The sequence below is a fragment of the Heteronotia binoei genome, chromosome 21 (genome assembly GCF_032191835.1).
Source record: "Heteronotia binoei isolate CCM8104 ecotype False Entrance Well chromosome 21, APGP_CSIRO_Hbin_v1, whole genome shotgun sequence".
Lineage (NCBI taxonomy): Eukaryota > Metazoa > Chordata > Lepidosauria > Squamata > Gekkonidae > Heteronotia > Heteronotia binoei.
Genome location: NC_083243.1, coordinates 39270104 through 39283092, shown reverse-complemented (window position 1 = coordinate 39283092; position 12989 = coordinate 39270104). Strand labels below are relative to the sequence as shown.

General features: G+C 44.5%; 1 protein-coding gene across 3 annotated transcripts in view; it reads right to left on the bottom strand.

Moving 5' to 3' along the window:
* The window catches only part of CCDC88C (coiled-coil domain containing 88C), a 158204-nt gene extending 153753 nt beyond the window's left edge, over positions 1-4451 (bottom strand). For all 3 annotated transcript variants that reach the window (XR_009556660.1, XM_060263332.1, XM_060263333.1), the window contains exons 1-2: positions 4119-4451; positions 2244-2344 (exon numbers count right to left, since the gene is read on the bottom strand). Coding sequence is in view for 2 of the 3 variants with exons in the window: in XM_060263332.1 (XP_060119315.1) it covers positions 2244-2344; positions 4119-4178 (161 nt within the window). In the remaining variant the exon portion in view is untranslated. The remainder of the gene's footprint in view (positions 1-2243; positions 2345-4118) is intronic.
* Positions 4452-12989: the final 8538 nt, after the last annotated feature.

Here is a 12989-nt window from a genome sequence, read left to right as displayed (position 1 = left end):
AAGATCCTGCTGTTGTTTGTAGTTACTTATGCTGATACATGTAGTCTTTATATGGTTTTATACTTAATTGCTACTTAATTGCTGCTTAATTGAGTCTGAGCTGGTTTTATAATTTTCATTTTAAAAAAATTATTCTGTGAATCTCCTCAGGCACGTGTTCTGAAGAGATGATATGCTGATACTTAAACAACAGTAACTAAATAAACAGTAACTAAATAAAAAAGAGAAAGAAAAGGGTGCAGTCGTACACCACCCTGAACCTCAACAAACCACAAAATAGGCTATCAAATTTGGCAAAGGTTCAGCACAAGAAGTCACTGAACCAAATACTTTAAAAGGACAGTTCTTTCCCCAGGCCTGAGAGCCAAAAAGGCTGCATTTCATTCTTGTCTTTTGAAAGTTCCACAAGACAGGAAAAAAACCAAACGGGGTAGGGGAGGAGGAAAAGAATAATCCTTCTCCAATTTACAGGCAGTAGCCGCCTAAAAGAATCAGTCCAAAAAGAGGGAAGGTCACAGGCCACCTTTGCAGCAAGGCTAGGCTGAACAGACACAAATGCCACAGTTTGGATTCCTTGCTAAACAGACTCAGCCCTTCTGGAGAGGAGGTTTTAATTTCATTGATCCGGAGGCACAGCTAGGCACACTGCCAACACTGCCTATAAAGGAAGAAGACAGTCCCTAAAAGGAAAAAGAAAACCAACTCTATCAAGGTGCCCCAGCAGCTTCAGGCAAGTTTCACATTTGGCTAACTCCGCGCCTCCAAGAAAGCTGTGAAAATGTACATCGGATGTAAGATGACAATAAGCCTTTTTTAAAAATCAACCCACCAACCAAGCCCAGGTTTTAAACAACAGAAGACCACCACAGATTCCACAAGTGTCCTCTTCAGAAGGCATTTTCATTTCAACCAATCATATAAAACAGGTCCTTTCATCATGTCAAACTCTCAGCAACAGGAAAGGATGTGGTCAGGTTAGATTCAACCAAGGGGAGGTGGAAGACAGCTCAACATAAACTAGCATTTCCCTAGTCTCCACCTTTCCTCCCTCCCCTCTCCATGGCTATTTGGGGTTAACTTGTAGGGAGATCTGTGCCTGTAATCACATTGCAACCTTATATGTGACTATTCACCAATAAGGTTGCCAAATTTAAGTTGCTCTGTTCCCCTTTTTTCTAATAGGCCTACAGACACAGATTTCATTTTTTATTCCCCCTAAAAAGCCTGTAAAAAAAAGTGCCATGCAGAGAGAAATCCTACCACACATACACACTGCAGAACCTAAGCATCTCTTCGATGCTGTCTTATACTGTCCCATCTAGCCTAGTACTTAGCATGCTATCAGCAACAGCACTCCAAGGCCTTAGGCAGGGATATTTCACCCCTTTTTCACAAGACTCTTATCTGCAAGCAGGGACAGGAAAGGAGTTCCAGCTGGCTTGGCATCAGGGTGTATGGCTTAATATGCAAATAAATTCCTGCTGAGCTTTTGCTACAAAAAAGCCCTGTCTGCAAGGTTCTTTTTTTTGGTGCAGCCCCTTTAGACCCTTAAAAATGCAGTATCTTAGCAAGTCAATGTTGTATTTTTTCCCCCCAAAATACATATACAATATGCTGGGAACATCATTCACTGAAAGCACAGACAAATGTACCCTTAATTGTCAGCCACAAATTAAAGGCAAAACACAATTTTCCAAGAAGAAAACAAAACAAAACAAAAAAGGATCTGGTCAACTGCATTGATTTCCAAAAGAAGTGTTTTCATAGCTGGTAACATCATTAGGGTTTGTAGAATCTTTCGGGCTCAAGTGCCGTGTTCTACTGGAGAAAGTTTTTCTTCCATGAAGTGTTTCCATTAAACCATAACATAACTCAAAAACTGCTATATAATGGAACACCTCAAGAGGATGCTTTTAATAAGAGAATACAACACAGCCTATTGGCAATGCTTACTGTATATATTACCCTGCTTTTACTGTGTTGTCTTCTACCTTTGTAATTCACTTTCTGCATTATGGTATGTCGTGCCTTAGGCTTAAGAGGTTTTGTTTGTTTACACTGTTTCCCAGTTCTGTATTCTTAGTCCTATTGCACTGCTTATTGGAGATCATGGCTGTTTGAACTGATTTTTATATTTTGTAATCCACCTTGAATCTCAGTGAGAAAGGAAGATTATAAACAAAGCAAATAAATAGCCCCAATAAAATGAACAGTTTCTTTGCTCCCTTTTCATTGTAACTCACACTTGCAACATTATTTTGTTCAGGAAGACGCCATCTACAAGATCCATGTACATTGCGAGTTTCTCTCCATTTTCATTTCCTAATGGTCCAAACGTTTTCACCTGTCAGAAAGAAAATTTAGTTTAGACAGATATATTCATCAAAAATGCTACAAGAGCAAAACTGGATGAAAACCTGGAAGGTGGCCACTGACTTTCAAAGAAGGAATATCCATCATTTCTAACATCATAGCAGTGAGCCAAGTCTCAGAGTCTCCCAAACTACATAATTTCTGCTTGCAGGCTTGTTAATAAACCTTGTTTGAAAAAGGCTTACAGCACTATAAAACTGTCAGATCTCCTTCCATTAACAAAAACATTTTTAAAAATATGTCAAAAATATTCTCAGAATATTATATTTGTCCAATAGAACACACACAATAACAGAAAACCAAAAATCTAAGTATAATGGACCAAAAATGAAACTGTTCAGAAGTAGCTAAGCTGTAGACAATAATATAGAATCTAAAAACTCACAGAACACTTAAAATCTGAAACAGCAGAATATTTCAAGGCATGGGGAGACAATTTATTCAAAAATAAAAATGTTCTTGCTTGGCACCTGAAAAACAACACATTTGGCACCAGATAAACTCTGAGGGGAGGGAATTCCTGAATCTCAGTGCCACAGCAGAAAAGGCACTGCCCCTGTGGTTCACCACATCATTGATTAATTGAAATATCAGGGCACTGTGATGCTGTTTGCTTTCCAAGTTTGTTGTAGTGGTTAAGAGCAGCAGACTGTAAACTGGAGAACCAGGTTTGATTCCTGACTCCTCTTCTATATGAAGCCAGCTGGGTAAGCTTGGGCCTGTCATAATTCTTTCAGAGCTCCCTCAGCCCCTTCAAACAAATCAAGTTCGCCACTAGCATAAGAGCTAGAACTTGCAGCTGCCAGACAATCTTCAGATCTCCTGACTATTCTACACACAATGCCATATGGTAACTAACCAGATGTAGCCTTTGGGTTAAGAAGTTCCACAGTCAAATTATACTCCTGCAGAGCAAGAGAATAAATACAATGGATTTCCTTTCCAAGCAAGACACATGTGAAAACTAGCATGCAAAACAACTGCACACGTGCAGCAATTCCAACCACATCACCACCTGCACATATACTACATAAGAGGTGCAAAGCTTTAGCCAGGCTTTCAAATGTATTCAGGGTGCATACTTCCTCTTTACAAAAAGCGTCACCTACGGTGCAGTTGTCATATCTGAAAAAAGTTCTGGCGCTTGCTTGTTGTTGTTTTTTTAAAACAAGTTTCCTGTGTGCTTGTGTGAGTTTTAAGGCAGAACAGCCGACTGATGCACGAGGCATCCTCTCTAAATTCCTAAGGCAGCCCTTACTGCAGCAGGCGAGCGAGCCTGATCGTCATGGATGTCTCCACAAGAGCACAATCGAAGTCCCGTTTCCAACAGCACACACAGTTCGGTTCTTTCTACCGGTGGCTCTAGCAAGCAACCCGGCGGGACAGCCAGCCTCGCTACAAGATAACGTCGAGAAAACAGAAAGAAAAAGTCCTTCCTCCGAAATTCCCCCCTCTCTGAACTCCAAACACACCATTACGCTCCATTAACTAAATCTCCTTCGGAAGCCAGCGCCAGCCAGGTGCGCAAGAGACTTTTCAAGCGTCGAGCCCCTGGATTCCCTACCGACCCCCTCTCTTCCTCTCCCCCCCCCAAAAAAAATCTTTTCCTGGGTGGATGGCCACCCAGGTGCCCCCCAGCGAGGGAAAGAGGGGCGAGAGAGAGAGCGGGCCACCTCTCTCCCCCCCCCCCGCCCCGGCTTCTCTGCAAGCAGTCCCAGCCACGCGCAGCGGCGTTGCAAACTCACCCAGGTCACCAAGGGGCTCTGCAGAAAGAGCTCCAGGAGTTCGGAAATGGTCACATCCATGGCTTTCCCAAGAAGGGCCAGCGTTTGTCTTGGCTCACAAAAGGGGACTCACGAAAGGGCTAGCCGGCTCAGGCGGGGAACAAAGGCGCGGAGCCCATGGCCCGGGAGGAGTCGCCTAGGACGGGAACAATGCGAGGCTCATCTCCTCTCCGTCCCCTCCCCCTAGGCCGGGGTGGGAAGGGACACGGGTCGCGCTCGCCTGCCTGCCTGCCTCTCTCTCGCTCTCGCTCTCTCCCGCCCGCCGCGCCTCGACTGGCAAAGCCAGCGCCAGGCCCCTCCTCGAGGTTCACGCGGCTCGCCAGCAACCTGCTGCTGGCCAAAGCAGGACGCGGACGGAAGAGTCGCCGCCGCCGCCACTCTCAGCTCGCTGGCAGCCAGGGCCGCCTCCTGCACCAACGTGAGGAGGAAAAGTTTGCTGTGGTTTAGAAAGGCAACGCAAGCGGGCCAAAAGGGAGCTCCGCTTGGGGCGCTCCAGGCCCTGAAGAAGAACGGACCGACGCCCCCCCCCCCCCCCCCGAGGCTGTTAGGTCCTCAGCGGGGTAATTAGTACCTGGGGCAAAAACGAGGGCTATTTTTACGCGCGAGGCGAAAGGAACCCAAGCAGCGCGGACATCGCGTGGGGGGGGGGAGTTTTGTTTTTACATGAACGAGGTTGGGGAAGGCAAATGAAGGGGGGGGCAGATTGATCGAAACTGGCCAATAGAAGTTGCTTGTAAGCTTGGCAGGGAAGCTCTTGCCCTTCTCCCGAAGACACCGCAGCGGTGCCCATAAAATCAGTGGGCCTCGTTACCCCGGAAAGATTAGTCGCGAAGGGTCGCTGACTGTGCCTGGGGTGCGGCCTGCTAGTGGCTTTAGCCACTGGGCTGCCTCAGCCCCTAGAGGCCTAGTTCCAGGAAAGACGGGGGCTCGCTCCCCAGCTGACTGATGTCAGGGACACAGCAGAGGCTTATGGCTGGCAGGGTGCTTAATATGGCAGCTTGGTGGGAAACCGCGGATTCTCGCCTTCAGCAGAAAACAATGGTGGCCAATGAAGGGCCCCCTCAAGGGGGGGGGGAGGGCGCTCGATTCCCCCTCTTTTGAGCCACAGGATGTTTTTCTTGTGTGCTAATAGCCTTTGCTAACATGACTCGAACGTTAGGCTTCCCATTGTGTTTAAACATGAACTCATGCCAAAAAAACTTCCAAAAGCACAAAGAGGACTGGGCAAACGACCCCATACACGATTTAACTCCAGAGTCCTGGACATAATTTAGCAAGGAGAGGCTTGAGGATGAAGACCAACAACACACCGCATGGCAACTCCTGTTTGCAGTTTTTTTTGTATTTTTGTCCAGTTTTCAAAAGCTTTGTTCTTACCATGGAGGATGCGCTCTTCTGCAATCAAGATCTTTCTTTTCCTCAGGATAAAAGACAAATGTAAATACTAAAAAGCAATACAGAAATATCTCTGTCATGCTTTAGTGCAGGGGTGGCCAAACTTGCTTAACATAACAGCCACATAGAATAAATGTCAGATATATATTTGAGAGCAGGCAGGCAGGCAAGCAAATAGATGGGGGAGGAAGGGAGAGGTAGTAAGTAAGCAACTTTAAATGCATTCTCCAAGCTACTGGCTGGCTTGGCTTGGAGAAGTGATTTAAAGAGTCAGATGTCTTCTTCAAGCTGGCCAGTGGGGTGATGAGGGCTTCAAGAGCCACATGTGGCTCCCAAGCCGCAGTTTGGCCATCCCTGCTTTAGTGCAAGGGTATCAGGCTCAAGGAGTGAATTCTCCATGCAGCAGGCTATCAAGATCCACATCCCACCTTTGTTCCTGAGAAGAGTTAGTATTAGGTGGAGGCGGCCCCAAATAATTAATTAATTGATTAAACCAGTGCTACAAGCTTACACCAGGGGTGGCCAACGGTAGCTCTCCAGATGTTTTTTGCCTACAACTCCCATCAGCCCCAGCCAACATGGCCAATGGCTGGGGCTGATGGGAGTTGTAGGCAAAAAAAGCATCTAAAGAGCTACCGTTGGCCACCCCTGGCTTACACTATTACGCTACGCTCATACAACCTGCATGTACATGGTGACTTCTGTTTGCAAAAAAGAGACAATAAGTGTTTGCTTGCAAATGAAACCAGGGAATCATACCTGGCTAATTGAGGGGTTTCAAACCTATGTTCATCTGTACGTACGTTGAATATAACATGAGAATTATTCCATGCACGTATAAAATGCATGCAAGTGTACACTGTATATGGATCATATATGCATTGACTTGTGAATATCAGATCAAGCCAGGGAAAGCACTTGGACGAACAACTGCATTCCTATTGCAACCACTGTTGATAAAGCTGAGATGTAACCTAAGAGAATTCTATCTCATAGCTCCTAACTAGTCTGAGAGGCAGATTTCCTAGCTGAGAAGCAGAGCAGCTGCATCCCTACTACTTCTCCAGGTACCAGAACAGGTGGGAAGTACTTCATGCCCAGTTAAAGAAATGTTCAGCCTGTACAGACTTACCAAGGTAATCTCACGATTTTGGTGTAGTGAGAAAACTGGATTTGATTCCCCACATCTCCACATGCACCTGCTGGAATTACCTTGGGTCAGTCATAACTCTCTCAGAGCTGTTCTGCTCAAAAGCAGTTCTCAGAGAACTCTCTCAGCCCCCCCCCTACCTCACAGGGTGTCTGTTGTGGGAAGGGGAAGGGAAATGAGACTAAACTGCTCTAAGATTCTGAATGGAGGACAGGGTATAAATCCAATCTCTTCTTCTTTGTCTTAATTTGGAAAACAGTTCTGCTAAGCATCGTATTCCTGATTTATTTTGTTATCTCTCCTTTGAGGTCCATAATTGCCACTCTGTCCTCCAGCAAAGACCATCTTGGTATGACTTCCAGCTCTATCTTGAACTAATTCACAGACATCCCTTTCCCACCCAGATAAGGTGACAGACAACTTCAGGTGGGGTCTTATCTAGAAAACTGCAGCTCTACATAGCAAAAGCCTCACTAGTCATTGTGACTTTTAGCCAAATTCTAAATGTGCCTATTTAAATCTCCACTGAATTTACTGGGGATATAATCCCAATAAAGTAAATACGATTTTTAACTTGGGGTAGTTTCAGATAACTTTACCATCATGTCCTTTCACTGGATTTTATTCTCCTTGATAGCTGAGAAAATGATACAGGTGACCAAGTGGAGGGGGGCAGATAATAAGCCTGGGGTGATTAGTCTCTTCTAAATTAACGTATGTCTAATCTATTGCCTGACCTAGATGACCCAGGCTAGCTTGATCGTCTCAAATTTCAGGTCTCAAAGTCTAAACAAGGTTGACCCTGGTTAGTATTTAGAGAGACCACCTCGGAACTCCAGGGTCACAACACAGAGGCAGGAAGTAGCAAACCATCTCTTGCCTTGAAAACCCAGCTGCAACTTGAAGGCACTTTCCACCAACAACAACCTATTGCTTGCCTGATTTTACAAAGCAGGACTGATCCTTCAGGGGAGATAACCTGCTATTCTCAGTCTTTTCCCCGCAAAGTTCAAGCAAGGCTGATCCAAAATAAGGGGCTTTAGGATTAGGATCCTAGTTTGGCCATGTTGGTACTTTTCATAAACTATTACTTGTAGAATCCCTGTTATCTTTCTGCCCCTACTGTTTTTCTCTTATGGATTTGCATGGTCTCTAAATTTGCAACTATTTCATTGTTTCCATTCTTATGAGCAAATTACTTCAAATGGATCTGAAATTGGTTGTTTTGGTCGCTACAAATTTATTAGCAGACAGTAGATACAGGTTTTGTTATTGTATTGTTTATTAAATTTATATCCCTCTCAATCTCAGATGCTCAGAGTAGTTTACAGCATTCCGTAAGAACATAATAGAAGCCATGTTGAATCAGACCAATGGCCCATCCAGTCCAACACTCTGTGTCACACAGTGGCCAAAAAAACCAAGTGCCGTCAAGAGGTCCACCAGTGGGGCTAGAAGCCCTTTCACTGTGCTCCCCCCCCCCACAAGCACCAGAATACAGAGCATCACTGCCCCAGACAGAGTTCCAACGATAAACTGTGGCTAATAGCCACTGATGGACCTCTGCTCCATATGCTTATCCGTTCTCCTCTTGAAACTGTCCATGTTTGTAGTCGCCACCTCCTGTGGCAGTGAATTCCACATGTTAACCACCCTTTGGGTGAAGAAGTACTTCCTTTTATCCATTTTAACCTGACTGCTCAGCAATTTCATTGAATGCCCACGAGTTCTCGTATTGTAAGAAATGGAGAAAAGTACTTCTTTCTCAACCTTCCCACCCAAACCTCCCACCCCCTTTCATCCTATAAATAATGAAATACTTCAGGAAATAAGGGAGGCCAACTTGATCCATAATGGTTAAAACTTTTTAGGGCACTGCTAACATTCCTGTAGTTCTTAAACACCAGCTGATCTTGAATGGATAGGTTGATCAATACCAAATATATTATCTTCTTTCAAGAAGTTAGGCCTGGTGTAGAAGATTTGTTACTGAGACAAAAAAAAAAAACCCTTTTCCAACAGAATCTTAAAAGACTAGGTCAACCAAGCAGGAAAACACTTCCTGTTTATATAGCTCTAGCTTGGTACACACCTCATCGTGTAAACACTGCTATGATTCTTCACTGGTCTCTATTGTTGAGTGTTTTCTTACAATCTAGAATGAAGTCAGCTCACTATCTCCCACCCTGACCTACATGAAATGCTGGAGTTAACATGACTGAAACTCCAGATATTCACTTTGGTTCTAAAAAGCACTGCATGGGAAGGGGGAGCAACATTTGAAATGGGGCTCTGGAGGAGGCCTCTGTCACCTGTGCTTCCCCCTGTAACCCCCCAAGTGGCTTTTAGCCCAAGGAAAAAGGAACAAAACAACCACAAAATTCACATGAACTGTTTTTCCATTTCCAATTGAGGAAAAGGATTAATCCTTCCTCTTTTGTCCAGAATCATAGTCCCAGTCTTGGTCACCCTCAGAACTTTTTTTTTGTAGCAGGAACTCCTTTGCATATTAGGCCTCACACCCCTGATGTAGCCAATCCTCCTGGAGCTTACAGTAGGCCCTGTAAGAAGAGTCCTGGTCAACCCCCCCCCCCCTTGTAGTTGCTTTTCAGGGTTAAACATCACAATAAACTCTGTCATATGCAATTTGGGCCTGCATATCTGTATGTTTTGAGAAGAGTTGATACATGAGGATTATAAGAAGTGCATAAATCATCTTCAAATCACTGCAGCCCCATTTTAAGTACTGAATGTCTGTAACAGCTTTATTTTGCACTTTGGTTTGCAATTTTCTCCAGAGTTTTGGTGCCCTTGAAGGAGCAATAAAGTCTTCAATTAGAAGTTCTTTTGAATCAGGACAGAAATCCAGATCTATGTTCAGGTACAGATTCTCCTTATGATTGGAAGGATTTGGACAGCTATGAGCAACTGTTGTTGAGCATTATTTTAAGTACTGTTCAATGTGTGGCACTCATACAGGCCTGCTGGGCTCTGAATACAGTTATTTGTACCTCAAGTCAGGTGAAAGTCTGAAAAAAGTCACCCTCACTCTAGTGATGCTACAATTCAGATTATGGATGTGCACGCCATCTAGTGGCTTTCCAAAGGCAATTCACATATAGTAGAAAACACAGTCTAGTGACCATGGCGAACTGGAGCTCTAAAACAGAACAAATGCCTGTGAAGATCTCACAAGCAGCACAAATCACTGCAGTGGAAGCACTGAAAAACACCTCTTGCTGAAACAGTGACCCATACACAAAGAAGGCTTTTATTCTAGAACATTGACTTTGAAGTGTTAAGCATCTAATGTCTTCTCCCCTTCCCTGCTTCCAAAGACATGTTAATTGATGGATTGAGGGAGACTGGCAACTATTAAAGTTGCTACAAAAAAGTCTAGGACATACTGTGGCCAAGTTTCGATAATTTTCTCCACCTGCTGTTTTCAGCAGTAGACACATGCATTTTATAGGCTTAACTTCTCACACATTACAGAGGGAAAATAGATAGGCTTGGGTTTTTTTACATAGGGTACATTGCTTGGTAAATAAATAATCCTACAAGGAAACCCATTCCTTCTCAGAAGGTATATGGGATAGATTCTCTTGAAACAACACATTATTTAAGCCTATTCATACTGAAATCTCAGAGGTGTGAGATTATATACTATCTCCCTATCTTGTATTCAGAACCACACAACTGTTTGCAGCCTTAATGATGATAACAGTGTTGCACTTAAACTGTAACTGTTGTTCATCGAGGGATCTTCTGTGCAGGCACATGTTGGGTCTGAGCTTGTGCAGGCCAGCCTCCAGAGGCTCTCTTACAGCTACTTTAGAATTTTCCATTGGAGGAGCCCCTCCCCTGCAGAGCTCTTTAGAGGCTGGTCACATGCTTCAAGGTGTACCTCCCTCCTTTCCCTCAGTTCTCCTGAGTCATTGCAAGTGTCATGAATATCATTGTATCCTATGAAACTCACAGTGGGGTAGGAGGGAGGGATTGTGCCTGCACAGAAGATACCTCAATGAACAACAGTGACAGGTAAGTGCAACACTGTTTTAATCTTCAGTCTCCTGTGCAGAGCCATGTTGGGAGACTATAAAGCTTTTTACGTAGGAGGCAGGGCTGGCGCATGGGAGTAGGGCAAGTAGGCAGCTGCCTAGGGCACCGCCTGGCCTAGGGGTGTCATGAGGCACCCTCTCTCCTCATGCCCACTGCCTTCACCAAGGCTCAGGAAGCCTCGGCGAAGTCGGGGGGGCGTGGCAGCGAGCGTGCTCAGAGTCGGGCTCAGGTCTGTCACTTCACCTACTGCCTGGTCTTTTTAAAGTGGAGATGCCAGGATTGAACCTGGGACCTTCCACATGCAAAGCAGAGCCTCTTTCACTGAGCTGCAGCCCCATCTCTGGCTACTCATCTTTCTTCCCTACCAGAGTTTAAAAAGCAACAGAGGAGGGGAGCCATATTTTCAACAGGGAAAGTGACATGGGCTTTCCCTTTCTTGGCATCAGAATTCCCAGCTCTTTTTGTAGCTAAATTACGTCTGGAGTTCCAGTCACAGAATTCCAGTGGGATGTTCCAATGTTCGATGCTTAGCAAGAACTACACTGTAAATATAGCAGGTTCTTACCTTTGAATACCGTTGTGGTGGTTGGATTGTATTTATTTTTGGTTTGCGGAAAGCCCAATAATAGTATGTTTACTGAGAAGCAAGTCCCACCATATTTACTTGGGAGTAAGCATACCAAAGGTTGCAGATTGCAGCCCCAAGCCACATACATGTTTCTCTTTGGACAAAATCAATACCATAGACTCCTCCTGCACATTTCTGGAACTGCAATCAACCTAATGAATTCACTTTGTTCAAAAAAACAATTAAGAGAACCTCTGTTTAACATTCAGCAGTTGTTTCAGCTCAAAGGACAATTTGAAAGTATAATAGATACAAGCACTGATCTTCCAGTTTTCTCAGGCATGTCCCCTCCGCAATCTGAAATATAAGTGGGAGTTGAGATTTCCTAAGTGAAGGCAGCTTCAAATATACTTTACACCATCTGTAAAGGGCATGCTTTGCCCGTCTCCAGCTGTCTCCTAGCAACAGCCCAAAGCATCAACAAAGCTCTCTCATTCATGAGTTGTCTGAAAACCTCAGTTCCTGAAGGACAGACTTTACAAGGTTATATGATACAACAGAAAGTAGAATACTAGATCAAATTCAACATCCCCTCCCCAATTTCTCAATATTCAGTCACAAGAAAACTTTTAGTTTTGTTACTCAGCTGTTTACATGCCAGCTGGAGCTGTTTATTCACAACACTAAACAAAATGTAATTCTATCTATACACACCAGATTATGTGTGGGATCCAAAGTAGCTTTAGCGTAACTAGAAAGCAATTCTGTTCATATTGCTGGGGGGGGTGGGAGTCCCCCACAATTTTTATGGATTTCCCACTCAAGCTACCTCTTGTTCCCCCCCAGCCCTCAGGAGCAGCTGTGCGGGGCGGGGCACTAAAGACAGAAAAGTTGTGTCCTACAATCAGAGATATTTGCTGTTCTAACTTCACTGACACTTATTTAGACACCAGTGGGAGGCTTATATGGCTTATTGTGCATGGACATAAATCTAGCAAAATATTGGGGGTGGGTAGATTTTGCTGGCAGCAAGCTAGCAGTAGCTTGTTTCCAGCTGAGCTGAGTTTGTCTTCCTCTCTTTGCAGGTACTTAATGCCTGGGCAGGGCTGAGGAACAAGTCCTTGGGTACACCAAAAGCAAGACTGGATCTACATTTTTTTGAGGGGGGGGGCAAAATTAAAAAATGACACCTCCTTATGGGCCCATAGAATAGAATGGACTCCATACCCAATTTGGTGCCCCCTCTGCTCCCTCCTAGCTTTGGCCCTGACCAAAAGGTAGGAGCCAAAGAATTCTTGGCCTTTTTGTTCATAGCCTGGGACCTGCATTAAGCTGCTTAATTGATCAGGACCAGCCCGCATCCGTTTCTTTTGTTTTTGTGTGGTGGTGGAAAGTGCCATCAAGTCACAGCTGACTTATGGTGACTTCACAGCGTTTTCAAGGCAAGAGATGTTCAGAAGTTTGTTGCCTGCTTCCATATCATAGGCGCTGTTCTTGGAGGTCTCCCATCCAAATACTAGCTAGGGCTGACCCTTCACTTCTGAGATCTGATATTAGGCTAGCCAGGCAGGTAGTTTGTGTTATTTGGGAACTTTTTTGTGGGTTTTTGTTACTTTGGGTCTATTTAGAGAGGAAAAACAGCAAACAAAAGCCACAA